Source organism: Taudactylus pleione, unplaced genomic scaffold, assembly GCF_031769625.1.
Source record: "Taudactylus pleione unplaced genomic scaffold, aTauple2 ptg001137l, whole genome shotgun sequence".
NCBI classification, from domain to species: domain Eukaryota; kingdom Metazoa; phylum Chordata; class Amphibia; order Anura; family Myobatrachidae; genus Taudactylus; species Taudactylus pleione.
The window spans coordinates 5344906-5362913 of NW_028285538.1; the positions used below are offsets into that span (position 1 = coordinate 5344906).

The 18008-nt window shown below is 43.0% G+C and overlaps 1 protein-coding gene across 1 annotated transcript in view; it reads left to right on the forward strand.

Moving 5' to 3' along the window:
- The window catches only part of FMNL2 (formin like 2), a 348984-nt gene that overhangs the window by 203074 nt on the left and 127902 nt on the right, over positions 1-18008 (forward strand). Inside the window, 2 exon segments of the mRNA XM_088462017.1 lie at positions 10447-10555; positions 15145-15221. Of these exon segments, the coding sequence (XP_088318143.1) occupies positions 10447-10555; positions 15145-15221 (186 nt within the window).

The following is an 18008-nucleotide window of genomic DNA, read 5'->3' on the forward strand; positions in this document are numbered from 1 at the left end:
TGGTTTGACCCTCTAAAAAAAAAAAGCAAATAAATCCTGTGTCAGCAGTGCCTTACCTTAGTACTGTAGGTATGCACTAAGAGGAAAGATGCTTTGTGCTTTCACCTGTGTAATACAACTGAAATGAACAGAGATTCATAGTGCCAGCTTTGCCAAGATAGAAAGGATCCCGACGCGTTAAGGTGATCTCTATCAGGGACATATCACCTTGTCGCAGGTGGTGAAAGTCCTGGGCTTGGCCACTAATTACCCGTTATGGGCATCAGGGTAATCACTGTGTTGCAGCCAACTACTGTATCATCGCCTTGTTATAAACTGAAGCCTCCTGGTAGCTGTGCTGTAAATACCATATATATAAAAATTTTATCTTCATGGCCGTTCCTATTGATAATGCAGAGTTGTTGTAACCTGAGGACATATTTTAAGGCTGTAAACCTCAGTGCACTCTGTTTCCAACCTTCAACTCTGTGAGCCAGTGACTCAGTGGAAGTTGTACTTCCAGGAATTTCTGCATCAGTCCTACTGCTTGTTACCACATACAGGAAATACATGTCATGCACACGCATTACTGAGTGATCAGATTGGCATGATGACTATGGATGATTGCCCTAAAATGTCATTATTGCTATGTCTCTGTTTGAATTAGAGATAAGCTGCCGGTGGTTACAGTATATGGATGTAGTGTTCATTCTATGTTACACACAAGTGGCTGAGATTATAATCTCCTTGTTCTACTGATCTTCACTTGCAACATAGGGCCCAATTCAGACCCGGACGCTAAGAAGCGTTCGTCCGTAGCTGCCGATGGTTTGCATTGTGCGCATGCGTAGCATCGCAGTTCGCGTGCGTGAGCCAGACACTGTGATCGGGAATCGTGTGCTCGTAGCACAAAGACTGAGCGCTACCTTGAGTGACAGATAGCGCCGTTTGTGGGTGGTAACAGGGGAAGGTGCTTGTGAACGGGGGAGTGGTGGTGCGAACGCAGGTGTGTCTGGGCGTCAAAACGGCGTTTAAATGGCGTCCATCATTAGCATGGAGGCGTCATTGTACACGTCACCTGGTTGTATTTCAGTCAGCACTGATCGCAGTGCTTGCGGCAGGGTAGGAGCTACCTCAAGAGCTGTGTGCAGCACCGATGGCTCTCGATGTTCCCGATTATTCATACACTTCATGGAGATGACGTGTGTTTAGAAAGGAAAGTGGGCATCTTTATACACCTGCGTTCACTCACTGCCGTCGTTCTCTAAGACATAGAGGGCATCCTTACGCCACACAGTGCGATTGCGGAATTTGCATACCCGGCCCCTTTTTGCCGAGAGCGATCGCGGCTTAGCGTCCGGGTCTGAATCAGGCCCATAATGTCTTAGCAAATAACGCTCTCCATGCGATTACAGTAATGTAGCAGGATCTATTATTTCTACAAAAGGACATTACACTGAAACATCACATTTTTTTGCATATTAGAAGTTCTGCAAATTGTTCATTTACCACCTTTATTTTCCCCAGGAAATTTAGCTGTTTGGCTTTTTGTACCTTTTTTTGCAAATTATACTACAAACATTGCTTTATATTTATAGCTGCTTATTGTGCTTCTCAGCAATTTCTTATCATCATCAAGCAGAGGTGTGTTTGTTCCCATTCTTACGTAATGTCTGGAGACTTCCAAATCCCACAAAGCGGTGGGTGGTCCGGGGGCTCAATGATGCAATTTGTTGGGGATTGTGTGTTTGTAGCCTTGCCGGAGCAACATGAAGCGAATCCTGGCATTGTACATGGGATGTTGGGGCTGCGATTACACCATTCACTGCGGCATGGCCCACACACCTTCTTAATGGGCCTGCCCCTCACTCATCTCCCGGGGAGTTTGGGTAAAAAGCCAGCAGCTATGCCAAGGGGGAGTCCAATAAAAAGTGGATAGGACAATCCTGTATGAAGCCATGGCCACGGCAAACCACCAGTAGTGGCAGGGGCGTGATGACGTGATCTGCCACTAGGTGATTATCATGGTGAGTGGGGTTTCATACTGCAGTTTGTGTAGTGGTCCTGTCTACCTTACAGCAGGTAAGTACTCCTTGACGGCTCTCTGAAGTCCATGAGGTGCCCTCCTAATTTGGGAGTCATGCTGGCATTCCCGGAGAATAGGCAACTATGATTAATATTTATTTTATGAGTTGGAAACTTGCCATAAAATATCATTTGGACACAAAACTCTTCACGTATGCCTTACTGAGCTCTTCCCTGAAAGTTTCAGTAAACCGAAATCAGAACACAATGGGATATATTTAAGAAAATCGAACTGCAAATAGTAACCAATCATAAGCTTGCTTTCAGTTTCTATTCCATAATAAAGATAACAGATTTATGGGCTCAGTGGGTAAGAACTCCATATAACATATAACAGTGACACTCAGAGATTTGATGGAGACCGCAGTTGAAATCCTAGCGTCAACTCATTGTGACCCAGCACAAATATTTGCAACCAAATAACTAGTTTGTAAAAGCAATTGTACCACAAGAAGATAGTACCTGAAAACGTATGTTCACTGTCTGTGTGGAATTGGCTGCACTATTATGTTTAGCAATGATTTAGGGGCCTATTTATCAAGCATATTTTAATCTCCATAAAATGATGAAGAGACTGCAGTTTCCGCATAATATTATTAATTGTTGCTATGTACTTAGAGCCTAATGCAGGAGATTTCACAGAAGTCTAATTAGCACCGCAGACCACAGTCCCCATTATTATCTATGGGAACTCCCCAAAAAATACTCAGACGGTATAAACCGCTTTAAGCAGGAGTGTAACTAGGTATTTGAAGACCCCATAGCAAAAGTGTGTAAGGACCCCTATGTACTACCCAATGGTGAAAACTGTACAGTATATAACACATGTAACTGTGACAAGAAAGATGGGCCCCCCTCAGCTCTGGGCCCCATAGTAGCTGCACCCCATGCACCTATGGTACTTACACAAATGGCTTTAAGTCTATGGAGGTTTTAGTCACAGGAGAGAGCTCTTCCGATCACTTTCCCGCAGCTGGTTCCTGAAGTTGACACTGTGCGCGATGGTAGATTCCTCCAGAGGAGTCTTTTACAAACGTGGAATTATCCCGGAGAGCTTTATATATTTTATTATTGAAATTTAAGGTTCACCTTCAGGTTATTTTATTGACTTGTACTGTACATTACATGCCTCTCTGCAACTTTTACTAAGTCTACTTTTGTGGCTTCCTTCTGTGTTGTTTTCATACAGATAAAGTAGTTTACTAACTGCAAAACATATAGACACTCAGGGCGGCATGTACTAAAGAGGAAAATGCGGTAAAGCGCAGTTTTTTTGGGTTTTACCGCATACCCTATATGTACTAAGTACCGGGATGGTGGCGTTACCCAATACAAGCCTATGGGCTTCTTTTCGGGATGCCTCTCCTGAGAGGGATCCAATCGGATCCCTCCCATCACCCCCCGCGGCCTTCTGGGTGTTAAACGTGGAAGTCCCTCTGTCCGGAGCCATTGCAAAGGACAGATCTTGTTGGGAGAGCTGTCCTTTGCGATATTCTAGGTACATGCCGCGGTAATCAACTGCATTATGTACCGCATCGTGGATGTGATGCTTAGTACATCCCGCCCTCAATACATAAATGCTCCTGTTTATTTTTGCCTTTCACAGTCTGGAACCTGATCGTTCTCCTTGGGTAGTTTGCCTTGGCCCCTGCCCTGTATGGGGGCCATGGCAGCGCAAATTCCATGAACTATAAAACCTAAAGCTGGTACATACACACTATACGATGTGTGTACCCAACAATGGAACAATACGATGTAAGGATATACCGCTTGCGCCGTACACACTGCAGGAACAGGTGTACGGCCGCGTAATATATTGTTCCATGCTGCATGTTACAGGATGGCACCGTTCATTGCATCGTCCCGTTTCTGTGCAGTAAAGCAGATGGGACAATGCAGTATCGTTCCAATCCGCAACGGAATGATATATTGTACGACGGATCTTATAGTGTGTACCCAGCTTAACTTACTTCTGTTTTTGGAAAATAAACACACACTGGGGGCATGTGAAGAGCAAAAAATAAATAAATAAAATAAAATAAGGAGCTAAAATTAATAGAAAAAAAAGAAGTACTTTATTTTCCTGTAGTATTGTGGAAACTGCTTAAACCACGGGTCCGTGCAAGGAACAGAAACTGTCCGTCCGCAGTCAGATAATGACTCATCATCAAAATGAGAAGTAATTAGTTCTAGTCTGCAGTATATTGCAGGAAATGTCAACTCCAGCAGCCCAACCGCTACCAAAAAATGGCTCTTCATCTATTTGCTATGATGTTCCAATCGCCCATATTACTGTCAGTTTATGTCTCTGAGACTCATCATTATCAAACCCTGAGTTTTGTTTAATGATCAGTCAGAGGAAGACAGACAAGTACATTACAGACAAGGTGGTGATAAAGTCACAGAACCAGGGGCAGTTCTCAGCGTTCTGCCAGTGGGTGGTAGGAAGCAGGGAGCTCGCCTTGTATTCATATCCTACAGAACGATTGATGAATTTCAGATTTTCAATAAAAATCCAGGAACTAAATGACATTTGCCTGAGCAGTTATTGATGTGCCTGAGCATCTCAGAGGAAGATGAATAATGTGCTATATACAGTATATACAGTAATACGTAAATAAAATATTGATGTGTATCAAACTTTAATTATAGCATGATTACTGAATGTTAGATGCATTTTATATCAATGTGCACACACAACTTTTAACAAATGAACAGCTGCTGCCACTAATTATGTTATTAAAGGAAGATTAGAGGTTTCTCTGTCATTGCCCAGTCCTGTTTTATTACTTATTTTTATTCCCAATTATAAAGAGCAACAGAATATGCTGGTGCTATATACTGTTAATAATAATAAATAATAATACAAATAATAATAATAATAATTAAAGAAGATCAGAGGTAAAGACATTAGCCGAAATTTCCAGCAGTTTAATACTTTTCATGACATAATTTTCCAATCTATTAATCAGTGATGTGTTACATTTTTATAGGACTGCTGAACATGAAATAAAAGTTGACACAAAATGAATAAAGCAAGCTGTAAAATTTACAAATTATTATTCACATAAATTATCGGAATTTAAAATATCCACTTTTATAACCATGCGAAAGTGAACATTTGTGGTAACCCACTGCAAGCAGTCGGCAATTAGTGTTAATAATGTATTGCAACAGCGGAAACCAACGTGTAATTGGTTTCTGTGTGTTTCTGCACTTTTCTTTCTGTCCTTGAGTCACACACTTGTGTTTTATAATAACTATAGGCTGAGGACGGCTTTGTGAAGTAATATCAGTCTGGTATTTTTATGCAAGTTCTATCTATATGCCAGTGTACGGGCAGTCGGCAGGTTGCCTGTACACACAGAAAGACGTACTGATATATCTGCAAGATATATAGGCTGTGCTGCAGGGCGACCTGATATGTCTGTGAACAACGTCGTTCACAGACATATCGGGTGTACACACTCGCCCATGCGATCACAATATATTGTTCGTGGAACGATTGAGCAATATATTGACAAGTGTGTACCCAGCTTTAGGCGTCACTGACTGGATGGTGTTACCAACCAATCAGATTCATGGGAAGGTTTGAAATCGTCACCAAACTATTCCCACTTTTTTCCTTTGATCAGATTTGTTAGAGCCTTACTGTAGATATCAGATGCTCCATATACATATAACTTAATTGGAATAACAATTTACTTTATTAATTGATTTTTGTTAGTTTACATTAATATTGGACATGCCAAAAACACTTTGTAATTTTAACTTTTACATAAACATTTTTGTGGTGGGATCATTTTCATCTTCAAGGCAAATGTACATCTTGCCTGAAAGCGCGTATGGATAAGTGTCAGTGTGGATTAGGCGTCAAATGTTTCCCACAGTAATTACATGACTTATGTAGCATTATGACTATTACATTATTTCCAGTGCTCTGACAGAGAGCAACCACAGGCTGTCTGCTTGTCGTTATTAGTATGACTGGGAAACCAGCAAAACATAATCAGCTGTTCTTCCTTTCATCACTTTACTTCTCTGTATAGTGGGGCACTTTACTTCTCTGTATAGTGGGGCACTTTACGTCTCTGTATAGTGGGGCACTTTACTTCTCTGTATAGTGGGGCACTTTACGTCTCTGTATAGTGGGGCACTTTACTTCTCTGTATAGCGGGGCACTTTACTTCTCTGTATATTGGGGCACTTTACTTCTGTGTAAAGCGGGGCACTTTACTTCTCTGTATAGTGGGGCACTTTACTTCTCTGTATATTGGGGCACTTCTCTGTATAGTGGGGCACTTTACTTCTCTATATAGTGGGGCACTTTACTTCTCTGTATAGTGGGGAATTGTACTTCTCTGTATAGTGGGGCACTTTACTTCTCTGTATAATGGGGCACTCTTCTCTGTATAGTGGGGCACTTTACTTCTCTGTATAGTGGGGCACTTTACTTCTCTGTATAGTGGGGCACTTTACTTCTCTGTATAGTGGGGCATTTTACTTCTCTGTATAGTGGGGCATTTTACTTCTCTGTATAGCGGGGCACTTTACTTCTCTGTATAGCTGGGCACTTTACTTTTCTGTATAGCGGGGCACTTTTATTCTCTATAGTGGGGGACTTTACTTCTCTGTATAGTGGGGCACTTTACTTTTCTGTATATTGGGGCACTATTCTTCTCTGTATAGTGGGGCACTTTACTTCTCTGTATATTGGGGCACTATTCTTCTCTGTATAGTGGGGCACTTTACTTCTCCGTATAGTGGGGCACTTTACTTCTCTGTATAGTGGGGCACTTTACTTCTCTGTATAGTGGGGCACTTTACTTCTCTTTATAGTGGGGCACTTTACTTCTCTGTATAGTGGGGCATTTTACTTCTCTGTATAGTTGGGCACTTTACTTCTCTGTATAGTGGGGCACTTTACTTCTCTGTATAGCGGGGCACTTTACTTCTCTGTTTAGTGGGGCACTTTGCTGGTGAGTCAGTGCACCCAGGCAGCTAACGTGTTAGCTAATGTGTTAGTACTATAATCCTCATCATCTTCCATGTAAAATGATTATAGTGCACTTTTTTTTGCATTCTTGAATATGCCGTTTCAGTAAATAATAATTGTAAAGCATAAAGAACAAGAATAAATGTGGAAATTTGCATTTACAGTTAAGCTGCAGAAAAATAGAAATGTTGCAGAGTAAACTAGGACATTTCCATTGACAAAAAATTCTAAGGAAAAATTATTTAAACGTGCTCTTGGATATTAGTCACAGTTGGTAGCCATGGGGCTGATGCAGGGTTACACAGAACTCTGTTTTGTGTACGGATCATGCAATTTCTAGCGCTGGTCTGTGGCCTAGCGTTACACATTTATGAGAAACTTTAGGCTTTTCTGAGTCATAGGCAACTCAGTTGACTGTAAAAAAAGGTCAACAAGCAATAGGTCGATACCAAATTCGTCGACATTAAATTGGTCGAAAGATACAAAATGTCGACACACAGAAGGTTGACATTGGTTTCGGCCGACAAGCAAAAATGTTAACTTGGAAATGGTTGACACAAAAATGCTTGACACATTGTTTTGTTTTTTTAAGGTTAGGATTGGGCACTTACCGGAGGGTTAGGGTTGGGCACTAGGAGGGACGGTTAGGCACTTACCAGAGGGTTAGGCTTAGACACTAGGAGGGACGATTAGAGTTAGGCACTTACCCCAACAGTTAGGGTTAGGAACTAATGAGCAATGGTTAGGGTTAGGCACTTACCGAAGGGTTAGGGTTAGGCACTAGTGGGGACAGTTAGGGGTAGGCACTTACAGAAGGGTTAGTGTTAGGCACTAGGGGGGCGGTTTGGCACTTACCCCAATGGTTAGGGTTAGGCACCAATGGGAGGGTTAGGGTGAAGATTAGGGTTAGATCACAAAAACATGTGTCTAACATTTTTTGTGTCGACTATTCCTATGTCAATGTTTTGTACATGTCGACCTACATTCATGTCGACCTTTTGTGTGTTGGCATATTGCACCTGTTGACCTTTTGTCCCTGTCAACATAATGACTGTTGACATTTGGTGTCGACCTATACACTGTCAACCTTTTTTTATTGTCGACCTAATGATCCACACCTCGTGTGGCTGGTTGGGCGTAACCTCATGGCAATGGCGGTTTGCACATAAGCATAATGTCCGGAGGATGTGTTGTACGTGTGTAGATGGGATTGTGGTCATTCCTATGTCAATGTTTTGTACATGTCGACCTACATTCATGACGACCTTTTGTGTGTTGGCATATTGCACCTGTTGACCTTTTGTCCCTGTCAACATAATGACTGTTGACATTTGGTGTCGACATATACACTGTCAACCTTTTTTTATTGTCGACCTAATGATCCACACCTCGTGTGGCTGGTTGGGCGTAACCTCATGGCAATGGCGGTTTGCACATAAGCATAATGGGGGTCATTCAGTCCCGCTCGTGAGCGTCAGTACGCTCGCAAGCGGGTCAATGTTCCCCACTGCGCATGCGCACAACGGAGGGAGCTCCGTCGTGCGCATGCGCGAGAACCGGGGAGCGACGGGCTTTCCATCTCTCCGGGTCTCGCACCAAAGGGGGCGTGCTGTCGATGTTGATTGTCGACCATCTTTTTGGCCGCTCGCATATGCTGTGGGTGGTCACCCACAGCTATACGAGCGTCCAGGAGGCCGCTCCATTTTCATGAAGGAGGGCCCTGATTCAGAGCGAGCACTCTGGTCAGAGCGTTCAGCTCTGAATCAGGCCCTATGCCCGGAGGATGTGTCGTACGTGTGTAGATGGGATTGTGGGGGTCATTCAGACCCGTTCGCGAGCAAAGGACGCTCGCAAACGGGTTGATGTTGCCCCACTGCGCATGCACACGACGGAGCGAGCTCCGTCGTGCGCATGCTCGAGACCCGGACTGCGACAGCCAAGCCGTCGCTCCGGGTCTCGCACCAAAGGGGGCGTGCTGTCGATGTTGATTGACAGCACGCCCCCTTTGGTGGGCGTGCCGGGGGCGTGCCTGCCAGACGGAGGCGTTCCCATGGGAAAGCCTACCGTCTGAAGCCGGCCCCACTGACATCACTAGTGATGTCAGTGGGAGTGATTTTGGCTCTGATAGAGCCAAAATCACTCCAGGGCTTGCGGCAGCGAGACCCTACCGCAGGGTCTCCGTCGCAAGCCCGATGGTCGCGATGGTCAAGACCATCGCGACCATCATCATGGACGCTCGCTATAGCTGTGGGTGGTAACCCACAGCTATGCGAGCGTCCATGAGGACGCTCCAAAAAAAGGTAGGAGGGCCCTGATTCAGAGCAAGCGCTCTGGTCAGAGCGTTCAGCTCTGAATCAGGCCCTGTGGTCTATACAGTGTTGTGCACACGCAGTGACCAATCTGATGTTGGAAAGACCTCTTGTACCAGGTGTGGGGCTCAGGCAAATGCTTGCTGATAGTGATGATGCCTGTTTCAACAAGCGTATGGATAGGGGTGGTGTGGCTGCATAAAGGTGTGCAAATCTGTATACAGGCATATATCCCGTGCACGCAACTCAACTGCACATGCGAACATCTCACACGTCTATAGGTAGGTATGTATGTATTTTTAGACAGTTTATATATACAGCGTATGTATAAACATATACTTTCTGTTCACACATTTCGGGAAACACTACCATGCTCCTGGAAGAGCATAGAGCACTGACACAACCCAACCATTTCCCTAATAAAATAGTTGGGAATGGATGGCAACGATCCTACGATACATGCATTACACAAAGGGGGCCATGATGTCTCCACACCCCAAGCACTTGTCAGTACTAGCTCTAGACATATATACAGTATGTACACACACATACACAGTGTATGACTCCTGCATACAGTATTCAGGTGCAACATCTGCACTGAAACACATGAACCATCAGTCACTAGAAATCTCATTGCTGATTGGTTACTGTGCTTTACTGTACTAAATATCCCTCTAGGTTTGGTAATACCAAGCAGGTATTCAATCATGTTATTTGTTTTATTTTGTTTTATATATAGATTGTTGGTTATTTTTTTGTAAGGTGGGCATAGGGGTACAGGAAAAAATGTAATCAGAGTTTTCAGACTAGTATAAAAACAAAACAATACAATACGTCAATTTATCAAGTTTTCAACTTAAACAGGATTCAGAAAGAGCCTAAATAAGTTCTGAACAATAATTAAGTATTAAGAACAATATTCTACCATTTGTATAGTGTTTGGCCATTAAGCCACTTGTTGAGGTCTCTTGGAAGCAATGTCATTTATTCTGGTGATGAAAGCAGAAGAGCAGCTTAATTTTGTCCATAAACAGAAAACTGGCTTCTACTGTACATCTGATGTAACGTGTATTTCAGGTATAATACTCTGCCCAGCAGACGGACACTGAAAAACTCAAGATTAGTGTGTAAAAAGGACGACGTCCATGTCTGCATCATGTGTTTGCGGGCGGTCATGAATTACCAGGTATGTACTGACCTTTTTCTGAAAAAGGGGTCTATGTACTAAGTCTTGGAGAGACATAATGTGGATGGAGATAAAGTACCAACCAATCAGCTCCTAACTGTCACTTTACACTTTACAGGCTGTGTTTGAAAAATGACAGGAGCTGATTGGTTGGTACTTTATCTCCGGCCACTTTGTCTCTCTCTAAAGTAAATTTACTATGATGGGAGTTCTATTAAGAAGTGATGTTGCCCATAGCAGCCAATCAGATTCCAGGTATTATCTTCTAGAATGTGCTAGATAAATGAGTATAATCTGATTGGTTGCTATGGGCAACATCACTTCTTAAACAGAACTCCGATCTTAGTAAATGTACCCCTAAGGCTTAATACATTGACCCCATAATACCCAGAAACAAATGTCTTCTTAAAGTAGAGAGAACTTTTCATAGATCATGGTTTGCTTCACCAGTTTGTCCTGATATTATAATCCGGTTACGAGAGTTTTATTAGCCTACATGTGCATTTGTGCACAAGTAATCACTCCCGTATGGAATCCATGGTGTCACATGTAGAATACAGCTCCCGATTACCGTAAACTACTTCTGTATAGGGAAAGAAGCTCTGCGGAGGTCGGTAAACCAGGGATGCCCCCTAAACATGGCCTCTCCACTCCTTAAATATCATTTAAATATCTTATCCTGCAAAACTAAATTAGATTTTTTGCATGCTGGCCCAATATGAGGTTCATTATTGTGCCATGGTAGATGTCTGTAATGAGCTGCATTACAAAAGTTCTCTCTGACGGATACATTGTTGGTATTTAGGAGATTTTATCCAAGTTTTTGATGCAATATGCTATAAAAGCCTCAATCTGCATCTCTTCCATGCTACATAAAACCATCAGTCTGGCAATGAAATCACTGTGACAAAACTAATGGATTAGCCAGAGACGGTCAAATGTTGCTGGGCACCATGAGGGATGTAATGCAGCTGCAGATGGAATACTAAAGCTTGTCCATCCTTCTAGTCACACATAGCACCCATCTGTAGGATCAGAGTTATATGAATGCTTTGTGTGTCTATATGTCAAGCATGTTGTCCACACGCAGCAGGCAGTGTGGGTGTTAAATGAGTCTGTTGTGGACTGTAGTGAAGTGCGGCCTGCTCACTACAGGTGTGTGTTGATAGACGGGTGGCAGCACCTCTGAAACTCCATATACCAATGTAACACAGCCACACCCCCAATGTGCAGTGGTCATGGCCCTTTCTAGAGACGAAAACGCCGTCACCAAATCCAGAAGTATAAAAGTTGGGAATTATGTCTAGGATAAGTCATTGGAAGATCTTGATGACACATTTGCAAAAATCATCAACATCATTAAGGAGTTGGCTCTAAAACAGAACAAAGAAAAGTAGGTTTTCAGGGAAAAAACATATAGGGTTCTCCTGACAGATGACTACCACACAAAGGATACAATCATGCCCTGAAGAGGTAAAAGCTGTTAGAAGCCTAAAAATGCCAGATACTAATGAGCTTAGATGTTTATAGATATGGTTAGGTATTTAAGAAACCATCTCAAATAATTATCTACTGAAGCCACCCGACTGAACCATGAGATCCGATACCTGTGGATTTAGGGAAAATGATCAAGAGTTTTATTTTCCCAGAATAAAAGACTTGCTTATGACTGTACCTTTCATGATGTAACCAGACTTATGATGGTCAGCGCAGATAACAGCAGCTATTGCCTTAGAATGGTCTATTAATAATAATAATAATAATAATAATAATATTAATAATATTAATAATAATAACAGTTTTGTATATAGCACAGCATATTTTGTTGCGCTTTACAAATGGAAATAACATTAATAGAACCAAACTGGGTAGTAACAGATAGACATAAAGGTAAGAGGGCCCTGCCTGCAAGCTTACAATCTTTAGGGACATAGGTATTGATACACAAGGATAGGTGCTACATATTGCAAATGGTCCAGCCAGATTGCAGAGGTTATTGGTGAGCTGTATGATCCAGTCACACAGGAAAGTTGACCTAGGGTCAGGAGGATGTGAAAATGAAGAAAGTGAAAATATGTGAGAGTATGTGCAGACTGTAAGAAGGGATGTGATTAGATCACTACCCTATGATGGTTATGTGGGCGGTTCTGGAATCTGATAAGCTTGTCTAAAGAAATGAGCTTTCAGGGAACGCTTGAATGTTTGGAGACTAGTGGAAAGTATTATTGTGTGTGGGAGGGTATTCCACAGGGTGGGTGCAGCCCAGAAAAGTCCTGTAAGAGACGCAGATCTTGTGCAGAGCAGAGATGTCGGGTTGGAAGATATTTTGAGATAAGTGAAGAGATGTATGTTGGTGTGGTTTGGTTAATAACTTTATGTGTGAGTGTAAGTATTTTATATTGAACACGGTAGAAGACCGGTAACCAATGCACTATTGATGTAGCTCCATGAGTCATATTGGAAACCAGCGGCTTTTTGTTTGGGCATATTCACTAACAAGGAGCTGTATCAAACTTTTAAAAAGGACAGTCGGGGAAGTCACCCATAGCAAACAATCAGCAGCATCAGTAGCTATCATTTTATAGAAAGTACTTGATATATGGTAGCTTGAAGCTACTTGGTTGCTATGGGTAACTTTTACACTTGTCCTCGGTAGAAAGCTTGATACATCTCCTCTAAAGTCAGAACAGGGCTGAGGTAAAATTGAGCTACAGTCAGGTCCATAAATATTGGGACATTGACAGAATTTTCATATTTTGTTCTCTATTCACCACCACAATGGCATTGAAATTAAACAAACAAGATGTGATTTAACTGCAGACTTTCAGATTTAATTTGAGGGTAATTACATCCAAATCAGGTGAACGGTGTAGGAATTACAATGGTTTCTATATCTGCCTCCCACTTTTTAAGGGGCCAAAAGTAATGGGACAAACTAAACAATCCTAAATCTAACTTTCACTTTTTAATACTTTGTTGCAAATCCTTTGCAGGCAATTACAGCCTGAAGTCTGGAATGCACAGACCTCACCAGACGCTGGGTTTCATCCCTAGTGATGCTCTGCCAGGCCTCTACTGCAAATGTCTTCAGTTCCTGCTTGTTCTTGGGGCATTTTCCCTTCAGTTTTGTCTTCATCAAGTGAAATGCATTCTCAGTCGGATTCAGGTCAGGGGATTGACTTGGCCATTGCATAACATTCCACTTTTTAGCCTTAAAAAACTCTTTGGTTGCTTTTGCAGTATGCTTCGGGTCATTGTCCATCTGCACTGTGAAGCGCCGTCCAATGAGTTCTGAAGCATTTGACTGAATATGAGCATATAATATTGCCTGAAACACTTCAGAATTCATTCTGCTGCTTTTGTCAGCAGTCACATCATCAATAAATACAAGGGAACCAGTTCCATTGGCAGCCATACATGCCCACGGCATGACACTACCACCACCATGCTTCACTGATGAGGTGGTCTGTTTTGGATCATGAGCAGTTCCTTTCCTTCTCTTCTCTTCCCATCACTCTGGTACAAGTTGATCTTTGTCTCATCTGTCAATAGGATGTTGTTCCAGAACTGTAATGGCTTTTTTAGATGTTGTTTGGCAAACTCTAATCTGGTCTTCCTGTTTTTGTGGCTCACCAATGGTTTGCATCTTGTGGTGAACCCTCTATATTCACTCTTGTGAAGTCTTCTCTTGATTGTTGACTTTGACACATATACATCTACCTCCTGGAGAGTGTTCTTGATTTGGCCAATTGTTGTGAAGGGGTTTTTCTTCACCAGGGAAATAATTCTTTTGTCATCCACCACAGTTGTTTTCCGTGGTCTTACGGGTCTTTTGGTGTTGCTGAGCTCTCCGGTACGTTCTTTCTTTTTAAGAATGTTCCAAACAGTTGATTTGGCCACACCTAATGTTTTTGCTATCTCTCTGATGGGTTTGTTTTGATTTTTCAGCCTAATGATGGCTTGCTTCCCTGATAGTGACAGCTCTTTGGATCTCATATTGAGAGTTGACAGCAACTGATTCCAAATGCAAATGTCACACCTAGAATCAACTCCAGACCTTTTACCTGTTTAATTGATAATGAAATAACCAGGGAATAGCCCACATCTGTCCATGAAATAGCTTTTGAGTTGATAGTCCCATTACTTTTGGCCCCTTAAAAAGTGGGAGGCACATATTGAAACTGTTGTAATTCCTACACCGTTCTCCCTATTTGGATGTAATTGCCCTCAAATTAAATCTGAAAGTCTGCAGTTAAATCACATCTTGTTTGTTTAATTTCAAAACCATTGTGGTGGTGAATAGAGGCCAAAATCTGAAAATTCTGTCAATGTCCCAATATTTATGGACCTGACTGTATGTCTAGCAACAAGTTCCTGTTCCCGCTGTTATATGTGCTACAGCAAGACATTGTAATAAATACGGCTCGGTAACTGAAGCATAGTCAGAGTCCTCCCTATGACACCTGGCCCATAAGGGTGGTCTATATGTATTGAACGCTGCACTGTGTGTCATTAGCCTTAGCCAGATTGATGACTTAGGGCATAAAGTCTTTATAACGGAATTGTCTATTCTTTTTTTCTTTCTGCAGTATGGTTTCAACATGGTCATGTCCCATCCGCACGCTGTCAATGAGATTGCACTTAGTTTGAACAATAAGAACCCAAGGTGAGCATATACTTAAGAAACATCTGTGGCAATAGGGAACAACGTATATCAGCAAGGCCATGAGCCTACCAAAGTATAGGGTTGTATAGATTGTGAAGGTGGAAATAGGAAAGAGACCAGAAATGAGACCGTCCAGTTCTGCTGTAGAAGAACATACTTTGTAGGCTATTTAAATACAGCTTGTATGTACACTAGTACATAACGTACGCTGATACCACTTCTTTCCCATATCGACAATTAATACATCTACCCCATTATTCTAGATGAGGCCGTACCAATGACCTATACAGGGGCACTATCACTCCTATCATCCTGCTACTGATTCCTCTCCATATGCAACCAAGCATCTGACTTGCCTCTCTCATTGCTTTGTACCCCTGTTCAGATGGAATTGATAGAACGACCTATGGTTACATCACAGAAATGGTTGCTGCCAGTGTGTGAAGGCAAGGGGTTTACTTTAGGAGATCACTTGGAAGCTGCTATCTATAATAATGTCCCTCGACAATGGGAATGTAAAAGCCCCTATTTTATAGACTAGGAGTAAATAATTTCATTAGCAGAACTAGTTCCTTCTCTGCTTCTAAATAGAGCTTATTACAATAAAAACACACCCAGTTCTTCTGTGGAGATCAATTTAAGCTGTTTATGTACTAGGTAACAACACCATTAGGTGATCATTGTTCCCACGACTAAAATCCTCTCTAATGTGTGGGCCTGACAAATTCTAATGTGTTAAGTCCGATATTGCATTACCTCTGTCTGCAGGCAAACAGCAATTTCCTGAATGTTCTCTTTTATTGCACCCGGGGTTAGTAATGACCAGAATGTCCTCCTGATGCTTGTGTATTAGCAGTTCATTCTATGTCTGATTGCTGACAAAGACCCACATGATACTGCCATGGTTTTTATTCATTTCTGGAAGCCTGGTAGTTCAGTTGTCCATATGGCAAAATTAGGTCAATATGTTTATGTCTGCAAATGAAAAGGAAACCAGTTCAACCAAGTTTAATAGTATTTTCATTAGTTTTGAATCCTTGTGTCCCCTCTATTTGTTTAGGGATATACGATTTATACAAAATCATCCCCTCCTAGAAGATCTGTGAGAGTTCCACTAATACCAAAATTAGTTTTCATGGACTGCTGCCCCCCCCCCCATCTCCCTCTCTTACCCATTCTCTCTCACCTCTGTCCCTCACCCCCCTTTCCCTCATCTCTGTCCCCCGCCCCCTCTATCTCATCTCTGTCCACCTCTCAGCAGGGAATGGGTGTTGTGGGTTGTGGGGGTAACAATGGTGGGGGTCCAGTAGCTGACGGTGGGATCAGTTGTGAAGTTGTTTTTTATAAGGTCCAAAAGCTTAATTGACTCATTAACCCTTCAATTGAGCCACTGAAGACAACACCTCATTTAAATTATTATTCTGACCCTTCTAACCTCAGCAACCTAAGCTGATTGAGAACTTGAATATAAATATAAGCAATAAATTCTATAGAGAGGTATGTAAGCACTTTCAGCTTGTCGTTTCCACAGTCATCATATAGTAAATGGAAATAAAAGAACTTTTAAAGTCAACGCAAGATCGGAAAGACCCAGAGAAATCTCTAATAAAATAGCTTACAGTATATTTTGCATATATGACCAGTTTAAGAGCCTTCCCAAGGACATCGAGAGCTGAATGTTGCTCGGGTACTTGGGGGGAGGCGGCAAATCTCGGAGGCATGGTAACACTTTACGCTGCAATGGGGGAGCATTTGTCCCCATCAGCAACTGACTCGGACCCCTCCATCAAGCCCGGGCCCAGGTAATCAATTTTTTCCCTCCAGTCTATTCAATTCTGTAAAACAAGAGATATGGTTAGAACTTACCTTTGTTATCTCTGTTTCTACGAAGTCCATAGCGTCCACAGGGTTAACCTTGGGATATAGCTGGATCTGGGTCCATGGGCACCACACAGTTAAAGCTTTTGCTGCTCCAAGGATGCACTTGGGTCCATCCTCCTCTATACCCCGCCCCTGAGCCACAGGCACCTCAGTTGTAGTTGATGCCCTTAGCGCAGGGGGGGTGGTTAGCAGCACCTAAGCTTATTTTATTTTATGAGTTTTATAATTTATTTTACTTTTAAGACTTTTCAGAGCGGCAGCGTCGGACTGTACATTGGACGTCCAAGCTGCCACTCCTGCACCCCGCTGGCGCCGCGACGCCAGTACAGATCTGGGGATCATGGCGGGACCCCAGAGTCTGTACTAGCCGGGCTCTGGGGAATCCCACGACTGCTGCGGGAGCGCCGGGGATCAGGTAAGACGCGGGTATATGCTGTCGGCTGCCTCCGGTCTCTGGGGACGGACCGGAGGCGCTAGCAGTGGCGGCGGGCCCCCCTCTCCGGAAGAATACACCGCGGGACCACTAGACCACCAGGGAGTAAGTTGCCGGCAGCGGGAACCGGAGTCCCAGGGGTTAAATGCTAGCCAGGGGAGGCAGCCTTCCCTGTCTAGCGGCTCCTCCCCTCAGCACAGCGCGCCTTTCCGCTCGGGTCTGGCGACGCTGAGCTGCATTCATCTTTCGCCCATTCCTCCTCTGAGTTCTCCGGTGGCCATCTTCCCTTGCAGCATCATAGATCTCTCAGACAGTGTGCGGACCGGTCCCCCTGTGTACCTCTCCCCTGCTAGGACAGCGTACACAGCACTATAGCCCTCCCAGACACTGAATCTGGGCAGGTTGATTGTAGTGACAAGGTGCAGTGAGTATTACTTTCTGCATTGTATGTGACTTTTGCTAGTGCTGACTGT